Raw genomic sequence first — 14,783 nt, forward strand, 5'->3', positions numbered from 1 at the left:
TTATACTGAAGACTGGTCCCAGACCTGGGAGCAAAACAAGGAAGAGGGGTTTCAGTCGTTCAACACCAGAAATGGCAGAACCTACTAGGTGCAAAATCAAAATGGGGTGTCAGCAGGCCCTGGGCAGGTGGTGGGCTTCACAGAAAAGTCCCCGGGCTCCATTTGTCTGTCTGTCGCACCATCACAGACTGATCAGTGAATCAGAGGAGATAAGGGAAACATGGATCGTGTCTCCTCTTTTTACTGAAAGAGCCGACAGTGAACCAAAAATGTCATGCGCAGGAGGGTGTGAACATGAGAACCAGATTGCAGAGAGGGGTCGGGGGCCACGCAGCTCCACCTTCGAAGCACCTTCACCTCACTCACTATCTCGCCAGCCACACAGATGAGACCAGTGTGTGATTTTCAAGTTTCAGTAAGTTTCAAGTTCTAAAAGGCAACCACTGTCATAAGTTTTCATGGAGCCTTCTGGAACAATTCTGTGTGTGAATGTGTATGTGTGTGTTTGGAAAAGTAAGGCAGACTGTGCTGTAGAGGATGCAATCATTACTGTATAAAAAGATGCACTGCATCGACCTGTCTGTTCTGCATGCGTAAAACAGCTCTAGAAACAGGCTGACTGTTGGGGAACAGTGACATTCTGATGCACACATCCCTCTTTCAGTTCCCATCCACATCACCCATTTGCTAAGGAAGCCTCATAAAGTACATTTTATCCTAAAGGCATTAAACATCTCCCAGAATCTGGCCCACTGCACTAGTGTTACTTTTTGACAACTATGGCCTTGCAGCGGGCAGTCTTAGCTCCCCAAGTCACTCCTGTGGCCTCAGGATGCCGACTCACCTTATTGACCTGGGACAGCGGGGTCCTCACGGCCCCCACAGGCAGCCGGCCCCTGCTGCTGTCTTCAAACAGCCGGCCGGGGGACCGCTCCCTGCGCGTGCTGAGCATCCGGCCGGGCGACTTCTCCCGCTCCAGCGGCCGGCCGGGGGACTTGTCCCTGCGCAGCTCCGTCCGCCCCTCCCGGTAGCGGTGGGGTGTGCTTGGCTCTCGGGGGTGGCTGGGGCCTTCAGGGGGTGCCGGGCTGGAGGCCACACGCTTGGTGATGTGCTCGTTGTATGTTGGGGGGCCTCGCTTGTTGGGGCTGCAGCACAGAGAGGGAGGTGGGTAACTGAGGGGTCAGGACCCCAAAGGGCATTTCCGTTGTCTGAGAAACTTCTCCGCCCTTTACCCCATCCTGAAATCATCAGAAAGACCCAGAGTTCTTCACTCTGCTTGTCTGTCTGTCTTTCATAGTCAGGATGGGCAAGAAAGCAGATGAACAAAAGAAAACCAAGCTTCCTGCAAGCTTTTATTTATTCACCAGGATCTCGCCAGATGCCAGGCGCTACGCTAAGCTCTGTGCTGGTTTCTTTCCCCCATTCTCCATTTCCCCACTGCACAGGACCTGGTAACCACGACTCTTTCGTGTGGTTCAAGCTGCCTATTCTAGACACTTCATATTAATGGGATCATACAGCATTTCCCCCTTTGTGCCCGACACACTGCACTTGGCATCGTGTTTTCAAGGTTTACTCCTGTCGTGTCATGTATCAAAACTCCATTTGTCTCTGCCATTGTGTAACACTCGATGGTAATCTGAGCCACATATTGTTTTTCCACTCATCTGTTGATGGACACTTGGGTCCCTTCCACGTTTTAGCTACTGTGAACAGCACAGCACCTGTGTTAAGCTCTCGGCGTGCATTATCTTGTTAAATCTCCACAGCAGCTCGAGAGCTACATGCCCTCATTGTGCAGATGAGAAAACGGAGGCTGAGAGGGCTCCTGGGACTCGCCCTGGCGACTGAGAGGCAAAGGGAGGATCCCAATACAGGTCAGCTGGACTTCCTACTATTTTCCAGCACTAGTACATTGGTAAGTACATGTTCTCATGTTAAAGGGAAGGGGGGAAATGCAAGTTCCTCAGAGAGACTGAGGCTGCCTTACAGAGAGAGACGTTTCTCACAGAGCTTGAGGCCGAGGAACAGACCTCCCTCTGCTCACGCTCAGTGAACTCTCTGCAGACCTTGGCAGAATCCTGCAGCAGGGAGTCCTCTGAACGGTTCGCTGGGAATGGCATGTGTCCATTACATTCACAGAGGTGGTCATCCACACTGTTAAAAAGAATAGTTTTTCATATATGACATGCCAGAGGGTGGTCTATGGAGTTTATCGTTCAAAATGACTTTCCTAACCACTGAATTTGACTCTGCTATGTGGACAGGAGAGAATATGCAAATAGGGCTTGTTAGCCTATCCACAAGGAGACTGGCTAGTCTAACCGACCCCAAAGAGGATTGACTAGTAGGCTCACTATTAAGCGGACCTAGCAGCAGAAAGGAAGATCTTCCCAGCTAGCAAAGCAGCAGCAAGAGAAAGCAGGACGTCTGTTGGGCCCAGAAATTCCTACATCAGCTAGACCCACGGCACTGGCAGCCAGGGCCAAAGCAGGAGACCAGAAAGCCAACAAAAGATGGAGCTGACTCCTCACCAAACAGAAACAGAGCTAAGCTAAAAGCCTCTGCCAAGTTTGTTAGACAACTAAGGTGGGGGTGAGTCAATATTGGCAGGAGTGAGAACTTTTTAACACTGGCCTAAAGCCATGGGGCTCAAGGCTGAGGTGCCTGCAAGCACATTTCAGAAGCTGTCTTGACTATATTCTGCTACTAACCTGAATTTATAGCCTTTTGACTTCCCTGTCTGTCCCCCCAAAACAATAGAAAATCTTGCCGAAAAATGCTATCACAACATGAACTTAATCATTTTCCCCCCTTCAACAATTGGTCAGAATCTTCTGTCTCACTATCCATCATTGGGACACAAAGACTTGGGGGAGTGGGCATGGAAGGTCAGCGCTACTGCAAACCTGGGGCCCAAATCCAAATGATGACTTTTTTGTAAATAAAATTTTACTGGAATCAAGTCATCTCAATCCATTACTCTCTCTGGATGCTGTCACACTACAGCAAGAGACCGTTCTGTTTGTAAAGCCTGAATTAATTACTATCTTACCCATTACAGATGGTTTGCCAACCCCTGCTCTATGGTGGAACAGAGAGATGGGTGACTGGAGCTAGTGTCCAAAGTGGCCAGCCCACCCGTGAAAATGTTCCTATCATGCTCTGCTTTCCCACACAGCTCTGAGACTCAGATAACAATTACTCAGAAGCCCACATTCCTTGTGCTGTCTGTTCAGCCAGTAACACCTGAGACATCTCTATCTCAACATCTTTAAATTATATGCACCTCTAGCCACACAGCTTAGAGGCATGGAAGACAAATGTGTTTAAAAAAAAGCAGCAGCACATTCTGAGTAGGAGAACTACAGTAAGTCTATCTGTAGGAGAAGAGAAATGACAACCTGAGTCCACTAGGGCCTGTCATAAAACCAGCAGGAAGGGAAGGACGGCTCAGGAAAGGCCATTCAGGACATCAGCTTGGATTAATGAGAGCAATGGAAACACCCATCATTCCAAGCCAAGTGGGCAGTCTTCCACCTCCATCTCCATTAATGACCTATCATCTCCTGTGTCAATTTTCTATTTCTTGTGCAGAGTTATGCTTCTGACTCTGTTAAACTGACAGAGGCAACGAGGCCTGTGGTGGATTACGCCAACCTATATTCTGGCTTGCCCCAGGGCACTCAGCAGCAAATAGCCCATTTTATAAGACTCGAAACAACCCAAGGCCTGCTTGTCAATGGTGGGAATGTAAAAGCATTTTCCCTGTCCCTTGAGTTCATAGGCACTTGAACCATTTTCACCCACAGAATAGGCAACTCCCCATAGGGAGAGCATTTAGTCTAGAAAGAGAGGTGCTGGGCCATGAATGACAAATTAAATTCCTGTTACCTGTTTTGGTTTGGTTTTTGGTGTGTTTAAAAAAAAAAATCATAAAAACTACTTTTGCCAACGACTTGGAAACACCTTACAGAAAATACAGACTTTTCTAGGCAAGGGATGAGGTAACACTGAGAAGTCACTTTTGATGATGAGTTAAGTCAAAGAGTTAGGACTGCCTGGTACTAGGCAGTACCAAACCACGTGTGGGTTTCTATCAAGTTTCTGTGGTGAAACCCTCTGAACATGCATTTGCTATGCATCAACCAAAGGAAGAGAGATTACTCACTAAGATGGGGTCTCAGAATAGAGTGGATGCTGCCTTGGCCTAGATCTCTAATATTAGAGCTATTCCTTCACCAGACCCAGAGATTCTTGACGCACAAGAGTGGTGCCTTCCTGTGTCTCCAGCCCTAAGTATATGCACTGTGTTTGAAACTGCAAGTTCGATTACACCCAAAGAGGTCTGCCCTAGACATACCACAGTCAAACTTCCAAAAGCCACAGGCAAAGAGTCAATCACGAAAGGAGGAGAAATGCACCCTATCACACAAAAGGAGTTTTTATGAGATTAACAACTGTTGACTATTCATCAGAAATCATGGCCTCTAAGCCAAAACCCTCTGTTGTTGACTTGATTCCAACTCTGAGTGACCCTAAATGATACACTCGAAATACTGAAAGAAAAAGACTGTTAACCAATAATTTTATGTCCAGAAAAACTATCCTTCAAAACAAAGAAAAGAGATTGAGACACCACCAGATGAATCCGAGAAGTGTGTCCCTACCAGACCTTCCCTGCAAGAAATACTAAAGGCTGTCCTCCAGGATGACATGAAGGGAAGTGGGACTTGACCACTAAAGGGCACAGGATTTTTAAAAATTTTTTTCTTTTAGGAATGCCAAACACTAAAAAATCAGAGTGAAGTGATGCTTGCTCAACTCTGTGAATTTATCTAAGAGTAAAGATTATGTAATTTAAATAAATGAACTATGTAGTTTGTGAATTATATTTCAGTAAGATTGTTATGAAACACAACAAAGGGAAGAATGTGTACACCTCATGCACACACACACTGCTTGTATATGCATGAAAGACTTCCAGAAGCAAACACAAAAACATTAAAGACTGTTTCCTGAATAAGAAACTGAGTGGCAGGAGGTGGGGGGTGGGGGTGGGGGTAAGAGGGTGGAGAGAGCAGGACTGTAACATACATTCTTTTGTACCATTTACTGATTGGATGCTGAGTCAAAAATTTAAATGTAAAAAAAATTGAAAAGATTAGTCTCATCACGTTGAGGAGATAACAACCTTCCTTGGCACGCACCAGTCAGCCTTGGAATCCTTGGCTACTCTCCTTGTCTTCCACTCTGGACCTCTATTCATGTCCTTCCCTCCTTTCCAGACACTCCTCATGTCCCCAGGCCACTTCTCAGGAATCCCTCGTGGGCACCAAGTCCAGGGCAGGGTCCTTTCTCGCGCTCCCACAGTGCCTTTAACCATGCTGCCCGACCCCGAGCTCTCTGTGTTGTGATGATCTGTGTCTATATCTGCTGGGCTGCAAGTATGACTCAGGAGGGGAGGGCTGTTTAAAGCGTGGGAATATACATATCTACTAGAGCAGCGAATACTGCACCAGTTAAGCAGAGAGACAGTGGAAAAACCCTCAGAGAAAAATGAGGTGATTTTCTTCCTGTTTTTCACAAGAATTTTTAAATCCTCCTGACGCTTAGGAAGGAGCACGCCATTTAAAGGCTACAGACCTCAAACCAATGAGTAGTTTGCCTGAGGCCAAAGGGGAGGCTGGGAAGCCTTCAGCCAGTTTAACACAGTTCCTTCTCCTTTGCAGAAGAGCATGGGGTCCCTGTAAGGAGGAAGCAGAGGTGTGGTACCTGCGGGAGGTGGAGGGGACCCGGTGGTGGTCGGTGCTGGTCTCCTTCACGAGGTTTCCTTTGCAGCAAATGACTCTCAGTTTATCCTGGTACGAGGAGGCCAGGTAAATCGCTCCCGAGGAAATTGCAGGGCCCAGGTAGCGTGGGTTCGGGATTTCCAAATATGCTCGAGCAGGGGTCCTGTGGGATCCCAAAGAGGAGTTTCCACTTGAGCAGGGTACCACCCCAGCACCACCCCCCAGGTGTCCAGCCACACAGAAGGACAATGCTTACCCCAGAGAGGAACGTGCCTGGATCTCGATGACTTCCAGAGAGTTGAAGTGAGTCACAAACAGGTAAGGTTCTCTGTAGGCTGCAGGGCCCCCACAGAGGCAGAGGGTGGGACAGAGAAGGGTTAGAAGGGAGACATTAAACCTGCCTTTCACTCTGCAATTTACAAACGCACTGCAGCCCCTGTGCCAGCAAAATGGTCAGTATGAGTTTATCCACGGCCATACTGCTAACAGGAAATGGGAAACAATTGGGTGTTCAGTCATCAAAACAGATGGTTAAAGAAAATAGGGTGCAACTGCAGGATGCTGTACTGCTAGAAACTGCACCTGGACACTCTGCGTATGCCGATGGTATGTTATCTGGTGCACCAAGCAAGGTGGAGGGTGCTACCTTACTGATATAAAGGAGTGGAGAGAAGAACATATAGGTGGATATGTTTGAATTTGCATAAAGCACCAGAGGGATAAGTAACTCAGGAAGGTGCTTTCCTATGGGGTGTAGGGAATAAGAAACAGGAGAAGTGTAGGACTTTTCACTGTGGATCTTTTAAAATTGTTTGACTGTTGAACCATAAGCTTGTACTCCTCTTCAAAAAAACAAGAATTCAAGAGAAACTGGGTTCATAGATAATTAAGTATTCTGATCTTCTTGACACTATTTCACTTTATCACAGCACGAGTGCAGTTAGAGAAGCCACGGCTTGAACGGTTTCCTGCCTTAGAGGAAACAGAAATGACCTATTACTTTGAATATTAGACTATTCCATGCCATCCAGTATTCAGCTCTCCCTTCTTGGACAGATCTAGTGGCCCTTTTTAACCAAGAGAATGTGGTGGAAGGAAAAAGGACTGCATGTTTAGGTGTGGCCCAATGGAGAACTGAGGCCTCCCGGCCCACAGCCCAGGCTTATTAGCTCTGACCTGTGGCCACTATGGATTACATGTCGTGCTTATGAGGCCATTTGGGACTCTCTAGTTGTCTGTGTCCCCACTGACACCACATAATGTAAAACTGTCTGGTAAATCCACAGAATCATGGATACTAATAAGCAATTGTACTGAGTCATTAGTTTTAGAACAGTTTGCTACAATAGATATACTTCAAGGTATATTAGCCACATTGTCTCTTAGGACATTCACACAAATACGTGTGCACATACTTGTATGTACATGTGTGTTTATTTTATGACCCAGTTGCTCCATTTTCGGGGATTTACCATATGGGTTAGGTCTACCAAAATTGGTATAAATAAGGATGTTTAGGTTTATTTACACTTATAAATAAAACAGACATGATCTCACTGTTTTGCCTAATTTGAACTTGTAAAATTATGAAGTGTTCAGTTAGGTCATGAGCTATAATGCAACTCTGAACATGATTCACATAAATCCACAGACAATGGTTTCCCTTTGATCATAAAAGACTAATAAATATCTTCCAAAGCTGGGGTTGTGGCCTAGCTGCTCCCTTGAACTTGATTCCTGCAATTCCTCAACCATGTCAGAATCTCTGCCATGAACATTCATTCCTATAACTAACAAAAATGTTGCTTAGTGCCTAATGGAATACAAATGCCAAAAAGATTTCCTTTCTGAGGGGCCAGCTGCTGGTCTAAGGGGAGCCCTCCGCCCCTCGCCTCACTTACCGAAGGCCAAAGGCAGGCGACTCCACTTGAGATCGTCTGTGCGGCTACGTCTTCCATAAGAATCCACGAACACCCCGAATTCTGTAGAGAGTAAAAGTCCGGGGCATCAGCACGAGCAGAAGGAGCAGGTACTGGTGAGATGCATCCTGATGGCATTGGACAGAGTGCAGGGAATTCTGAAGGAGTTAAACCTGAGTCACGCCTGACCAGGGATGTGTTACAGAAAGAGGACAGAGTGAAAGAGAGGGAGAAAGGAGGGAGAAAGAGTGATAAGATGGGAGTAAGACAACAAGCAGGGCAAGAGGGAGCTAGAGATCCAGAGACTGAGATGGTGAAAAAGAAGAAAAACTCAAAGGAGGTGGGGAAAAGAGAAAGAGAACATGGGTGAGATTCTTCATGGTTTATCATTTCAAATGGTTTAGTTGTTAAACCATAGGATTGTTTTGTACGGTTCTTCAAAAGTGAACACAAACAAAAAACCCCACCAAAAAACCCAGTTCAGAGGTAGCTGGGTACTTCTGATCTTAACACGATATAACAGTGGAACTGAAACTGTGAGAGAGGGAATGACACAGAGAGTAGCAAGAGACAGAGGAGGACACAGAGAGATAGAAGTGGACAGGCCAGCAGGTTGCTAGGGGAGAGGTGACCCTTCGGTAGCATTGGTGGCATTGAACAACATTCCCTCGACCACCAGCAGGACCCTCCCTGGCCCCGTCGGTTTCATGTCCGAGCCCCCGGAATCCTGTAGCCAGGCCGGGCCAGGGCTATAGATCACTCAGCCAGCAGACAGAGGCTGCTCACCGTGGAAGCAGAGCAGGTACTCCTCTCGCTGCCCTGCGCCATTCACCTGCACAATCGAGACAGGGAAGCTGTTTGAAGAGGAGGCAAACACAGCAGGTGCCAAGGAATGGTCATTCTTATCCAGGAATTCTGTAAAGGCAGGCGAGAAGTGAGGCTTCAGGAATGACACCTAGTTCTCAGCAAGGCCAGGGCAGGATGTGGGGTGGGACGAGTGAGGCCCTACCTTCCAGCGTGTACTGTTTCATGTCAATTTCGTAGAATTTGTTGGTTCCGATGAGGATACTGTAATTGGTGAAGTGGATACAGCTGCAGGGCTCTGAGGTCTCTATCTCCTAGATGAGAGAGCGGAAAGGGTAGGAGGGTTAGCACAGTACAGCTAAGTTTCTAAGGCTGCTCTGCTGTTGCTTGAATCATCTCACTAAGCCTTTGCAAACGGCTGTCCCCACACCCACTCACACTGCCACACAAAGTCCATTCAATGCTTTCATGCCCCGTCAATACTGAGGTGTAGGAAGAGGTGACTTCCTTGCTATCTCTTTCTACACCTCCATGCACCCCAGACTTAGAAAATAAGGTTGAATTACAACTCCAATTGGGTGAGAAGCACCACTTCAATGAGTAACGACTAGTGTGCAAAGGCAGGATTACAAAGTTCAATTCTGACCAGAAGTTTCGAAAAAAAGGAGAGAACAATCCCAACGCGGTAGGGACGATGGTTACAAGTGACCTGCATTTTCCACTTTTTTCTTACCTTATGGATTTCCTGTTTCAGTTCGTATTAGCTACAATGTCACACACTTTAGTGATCTACTTATTTTTACCTGTTTTTAGGCAAGTCCTACTGTCTTAAAAAACCCCAGACATGTTTGAAATGATATTCAAGAATTACAAAGCAGCAGTGATTTCTGAGACATCTCCTGAAGTAACAGTTCACACGCTATCATCATCATCATCATCATCTCAGACTGTTTGATAAGGTCCTAAGTATGAAGAAGGCTGGGCAGCATGACAGAATTAAATGGTAAAGAAAACTAAAGCTCAACTTTGGTTTAAAGTTCGTGGTTTAGGATCTCAATCTCAATCTCAACTGTCTCATCTAAAAACTGTGGCTAATTGACTGCAACTTTTCAGAATTGTTGGGAAAAGTGCTTGTAAAATAGCCAGCTTAGCTCCTGGCCCCGTAGACACTCAGACACAAGCTAACCAAGCAAACTGTTTACTTTACAGGTAATAGCTCGAGTCGGGAGCCCTGCTGGGTGCAGTGGTTAAAGCATTTGCCTGCTAATAGACACCATCAGCAGTTTGAGCCCCCCAGCCACTGGAGTAATAAAGACAGTTGTCTGCTTCTGCAGACTCACCACCCTGGAGACCCTATGGGGTAGACCTACTCTGTCAGTTATTATGAGATCAACTCAACGGCAACAGACCTGGTTTGGCTTAAAGGAGCCATTATACATTCGTACCTTGTTTTAATTTTCATGAAAATATCTCAAATCAATCAGGTCTATGATGGTTGGAGCAGTCTTAATCTGGAGACAAATAATGCTCTAACAGGCACCAAGCCCATTGTCATTACTAACTGACTCCGCTCCAAGGAGAACCAGCGCCCTATCTACTTATTAAAACAGAGTGAACAGTGCCTCTTCCAAAAGATCACTAACAGAAAGCCCCGGGATGTGAAAGGGATGCTGACGAGTGTCAGCGAGGACCGCTGGCTTTGCAGAGAGAACACCTCCCTTTATTCTGTTCACTCTAAGGACTTGTCTGTTCAGTCACACAACCTGACAAAGAGTAGGTTCAACAAGCTGAAGAGTGAGGCGGCATACAAACAAGAGAAGGTGGGGTGGGAGTTCAGCTCTGGGTGGCTCGGGAGGAGCTGAGGGAAGGAAGGGGTTCCCTCTCTAACTCTCCCCCGAGCTGACTCCTCAAAGTGCAGAACAAGAGGACCAGGTCCGTACTGTGTCCAGGCAACGGCTGACATTTCACACCTGTTTGCCGGAAGAGCAGGCCAGCTGGGCCGTGCTCACCTGGGCAGGGCCTGACGTACCTTGCGGATGCAGTACTTGCTGAGGTTCTCGTTGTAACGGAGAATGACAACTTTGCTGGGCATGGCTGCACAGATACAGAGCCCATTCTCAATCTGAAAGATAACCAGGAGACAAAAATTAAACTGACTGCATCCTAACTTTCTAATCAATTCTTTCTGATTGCTGTGCTCAATTTCATCCCATTTAGATAGATCTAAACGAGCCCAAAGCTCAAGGCTTTCTAGCGTTTGGTTTTGTGAAGTCTTGAGGTGATCATTTAACAATTTAAGTTTTAAGATTATCTTGAGGTAATAGGTTCAGGGGTTCATCCAGCTTCCCCGGCTCAAGAAAGTCTAGATTCCTGAAGATTTTTTTATTTTATTGTTTTTTTTATTCCTGAAGATTTTAATTGTTTTACATTTCCCTCCCTTTTAATTGGGATTCTTTTATAGACTCTGATAAGTGTGTTCTGTAATGGTAACTGAGCATGGTTCGGTTCTTCTTAGATTATAGAATTCCTTTAATTGGAGGTATTGGGTAAAGAGTTGTGCTCCCAACTCAAAGGCAAGTGGTTTGAATCCACCAGCCAGCTGTTCTGCAGGAGAAAGATGGGCAATTTCTTCCCAGGCCGCCTCTGGAAACCCACTGAAGGGTCAGCTATACGCTGGTTCCAGCTCAGTGGCACTGAGTTGAGCTGATAACGTGCATTGTTGGACGTTGGGCAGTATCTCTTCCCACTACCCATACTACCAACACCTAATTGTGACAAGCAGACTGCCCAACGTCTCTGAGGGTCATCAAATTGCCACTAGTTTAAAACTGCATCAGAGCAAGGATCTTTCAGAGGGATCCAGCTTGAGGAGCTCGATCTGACACCACACACCTTTTACCAGAGATTTTTTATTATTAGGTTTTTAAAATAGCTTTACCTCTTCATCACTAAAAAAAGAAAAAGGTATATAAGCCACTTTAAGAATTCTGGGGAAAAAACCCCAAACCCCAACTTGGTGCAAAAGGAAAAGTTTTCCCATGTTCTGTGTACATCAAAACTCTCCTGTTCTAGAACAGCTGACTCCCCCTTATCTCACCTCCTACCACTCGACTGCTGTCATTCACCAAGGATGAGAACAAGCATATTGCTCACATCAGTCCTGCCGCTGTCGGGGTGGGTGTGGGAGACGGGAAGGGAGAGGAATACATAGGAGAATGTGCGTTAGGACAGTTGTCTATTTCCTGGGTCGGGGAGTGCCATCATGAATATTTATCCTATTATTATGTATATGTATGCTCCACATATTCTTTGAGTTGTCAAATAACATAATGAAAAAAAAAATCCCAATTTTTTTTTAAAATCCCAAATTTTAAAAACTACTTTTTGCACATTTCTAAACTATCTTATCTTTCACAGGAAAAACAACAACTTTAAGATAAATTTTTAAGAGTGATAATAAGTCAACTATTTATAAATAGTAAACAGGGTGCAATTAAAATAGTTTTAGGGAAGGGGATATTTTAAATTGTTTATAGACATTTTAATATATTTATATATAAATGCAGCTCGTGAAAAGTAATGCACTAAGTTCAAATTCAGAAAAATAGAATAATAGGAAAAAGCCAGAGAAAACCCAAAGGAAGAAAAAGAGAAATTGAAGAAGTGACTGACAAATAGAAGTAATGATAGAATCTACCACTCAACTGCTTGTTTGTTACTGTTGTGGTAGTGGTTTGTGTTGCTGTGAAGCAGTATTCAATCTGCATGCTGAACAAATAATTTGAGAAGATGGACTCTATGAAGAGGAGGAGAACAGCATAAAAACGAGAGGAAGACTCAGTATGCTGAAGACAGAAAGCAGCTGGTGACCTCAAACTGTATGCCTTTTGGGTTGTAGTGCAGCTTCTTGTCATGAGGCCACCAGATGAAGAGGAACACAGCATAAAAACTAGAAGACCCATCAACAGCTTGCAATACGCAGATGACACAACATTGTTTGCAGAAAGACATCTTGAAGTACATACTGATAAAGCTCAAACACTCCTCAACATAAGGAAAATGGGAAGCTCTCACAGCTGGACCAATAAACACCAACACAAGAAAAGAAAAAAAAAATAAAGTTCTCAGAGATGTCCTTTTACTTGGATACATAACCAATACTCTTGGAAGCAGCAGTCTAAACATCAAACAACTTATTGCTATAGCCAAACCTTCTACTAAGCACATCTTTAAAGTACTAAAGAGCAAAGACGTCATTTTGAAGACTAAGGTGCACCTGCCAAAAGTCACAGTATTTTCAAATACGCATGTAAGCTGGACAAGGATAAGGGACTTTGAGATCGACTGTCAAAGAACAGTAAAAAACTGTCTTGTAGGAAGTGTAGCCAGAGTGCTCCTAAAGGCAAGAATGGTGAGATTCTGATTTTATTATCAGGAGAGTCCAACCTCTGAAGAAAGACATCATGCTTGGTCGAGGGCCAATGAAAAAAAGGAAGACTCTCAGTGAGAGGGCATGACATAGTGGCTACAATGACATCTTAGGTGCAGAAGAGATCGTGAGGATGGTGCAGGGTCAGGTGGGGCTCTGTGGGTCACAGCCAGCTTGGTGGCACCGAGCAAATACATAATGTTGTTCTTGTTTGCCATCAAGTTGAGTACAACTCATATATGAACAAAAGACCTAATGCCTTTCTATAACTATTGTAGTTTGTCCAAGTTCATAGAGCTTCCCAGAGGCATGTGGATAGGAAGTGGATGCCACTCCTGCTTTCAAACCTGTGGGAGCTCCATCAAACACTGTCCACAGTGGGAAACCATTATGGTATTTGATACCCCAGTGGCACAAGGTTTGGCATCACAGCAAACCCAGATTACCTCAGTACAGCAAATTGACATGGAGTGATGGACAAAGTAGAAGAATGTTCTTCCAAAATATAACACTAGTCTCACTCAGTTTAAGTGTTGTCATGTTGAATATGACTCATAGAGACCCTATGAACAAAAGACCTGAATTCTGTTCTATAACTAACATTATTTCTTTATGTTTATAGAGTTTCCAGAGGCATCTGGTTTAGGAAGTGGATGCCACTCCTGCTTCCAAACTTGAATTAATCTGGAAGCTCCTCCAAACATTGTACACGGTGGGAAACCATCATGGCATTTGACACAGCTATGGCACATTGATTGGCAACTCCACGTTATGATCTAAGATGCTAAAAGCTGTCGCTTTGTAAATATTCACACAATCTGATAGGATTATGACAATAAATACATCACAAGTAATACTAGCAATGAAAAAGGTAACATAACAACTACAAGAGACCAAAATAAAGAGTCTGACGATAAGAAAGAAAATCAAGAAATGTTCTCTTTAAGAAAACAAAACAAAAATTGTTTACAAGGGCACAGGGTTCTCTCCACCTATGGTCCCAGTGTGAAATTCTCAGTTCCTCTAGAAATGCCCATTTATCAGTCCCTTCAAGATCTGTCTCCTCCAAAAGGCTTTCCTAGACCAGCCACTCCCTTTACACCATGTTATCTTTAATGAATTAACACAGTGAAATCATTGCAACACTCACATGTATCTGCCAAGCAGAACCTCCCACAGAACTCAAAGTTTCCAGAACCACCTCCCTCAGAGAACCTGGGCTGAGATCCCACCCCAGGCAGCCCTGCGGCTGAAGTCCTTGTTCTGAAAGGTCCAGGAGCACATAGAACATGCCCAGTCATTGTTTACTGCGAAGTATCTTCAGAGTGAGAGGCGAGCTGTCAACCAACAGAACACGGTCGCCTCAGGGGTCACCAAATGTTTCACTCAAATGTCATTAATATTACATGTGTATATGTGCACACACCCAGATAAATTCTTTATCTAATAAATTCTTTATTTAATACAAAAATACAGAAGGCCAAACAAGTGTGCTTATATGACAAATTTTAATAACAAGCTAGGTGCTACCCCAAAATTAACTTGTGTTCTCATTAACTGGCTTTGTTATGTAAATGCTATGAATTAGAATGCACCAGCTTCTAGGTAATAAAACATCCTTGCATCCAGTCCCCACTGGGGGCTCCATGTCAGACTCCTCCTCTTGCCCTTTTTTTACTCTTATTGAAAGGATCTTACACCTAAGGACACAGTTTTGAAAATTACAGGTTATCTTCTTTATTTTTTATCCTTGGTTTTGCTCCCAGATCTTTCCTTCCCAGTCAAAGCCTGTGCGAATTCCATGTCTACTCTCATTATTTTGGGCACCCAGAGGAAACG

General features: G+C 44.8%; 1 protein-coding gene across 2 annotated transcripts in view; it reads right to left on the reverse strand.

Moving 5' to 3' along the window:
* Window positions 1–14,783, reverse strand: part of CIT (citron (rho-interacting, serine/threonine kinase 21)) — a 217,117-nt gene continuing 202,334 nt past the window's right edge. For both annotated transcript variants that reach the window (XM_006890418.1, XM_006890417.1), the window contains 8 exons: window positions 10,545–10,637; window positions 8,721–8,829; window positions 8,498–8,626; window positions 7,694–7,774; window positions 6,049–6,127; window positions 5,776–5,955; window positions 845–1,145; window positions 1–24 (listed from right to left, as the gene is read on the reverse strand). In XM_006890418.1, the coding sequence (XP_006890480.1) occupies window positions 1–24; window positions 845–1,145; window positions 5,776–5,955; window positions 6,049–6,127; window positions 7,694–7,774; window positions 8,498–8,626; window positions 8,721–8,829; window positions 10,545–10,637 (996 nt within the window). The remainder of the gene's footprint in view (window positions 25–844; window positions 1,146–5,775; window positions 5,956–6,048; window positions 6,128–7,693; window positions 7,775–8,497; window positions 8,627–8,720; window positions 8,830–10,544; window positions 10,638–14,783) is intronic.

This window comes from Elephantulus edwardii, unplaced genomic scaffold (assembly GCF_000299155.1).
Source record: "Elephantulus edwardii isolate Elephantulus edwardi_28Jun2011 unplaced genomic scaffold, EleEdw1.0 scaffold00089, whole genome shotgun sequence".
In the NCBI taxonomy this organism is placed as follows: domain Eukaryota; kingdom Metazoa; phylum Chordata; class Mammalia; order Macroscelidea; family Macroscelididae; genus Elephantulus; species Elephantulus edwardii.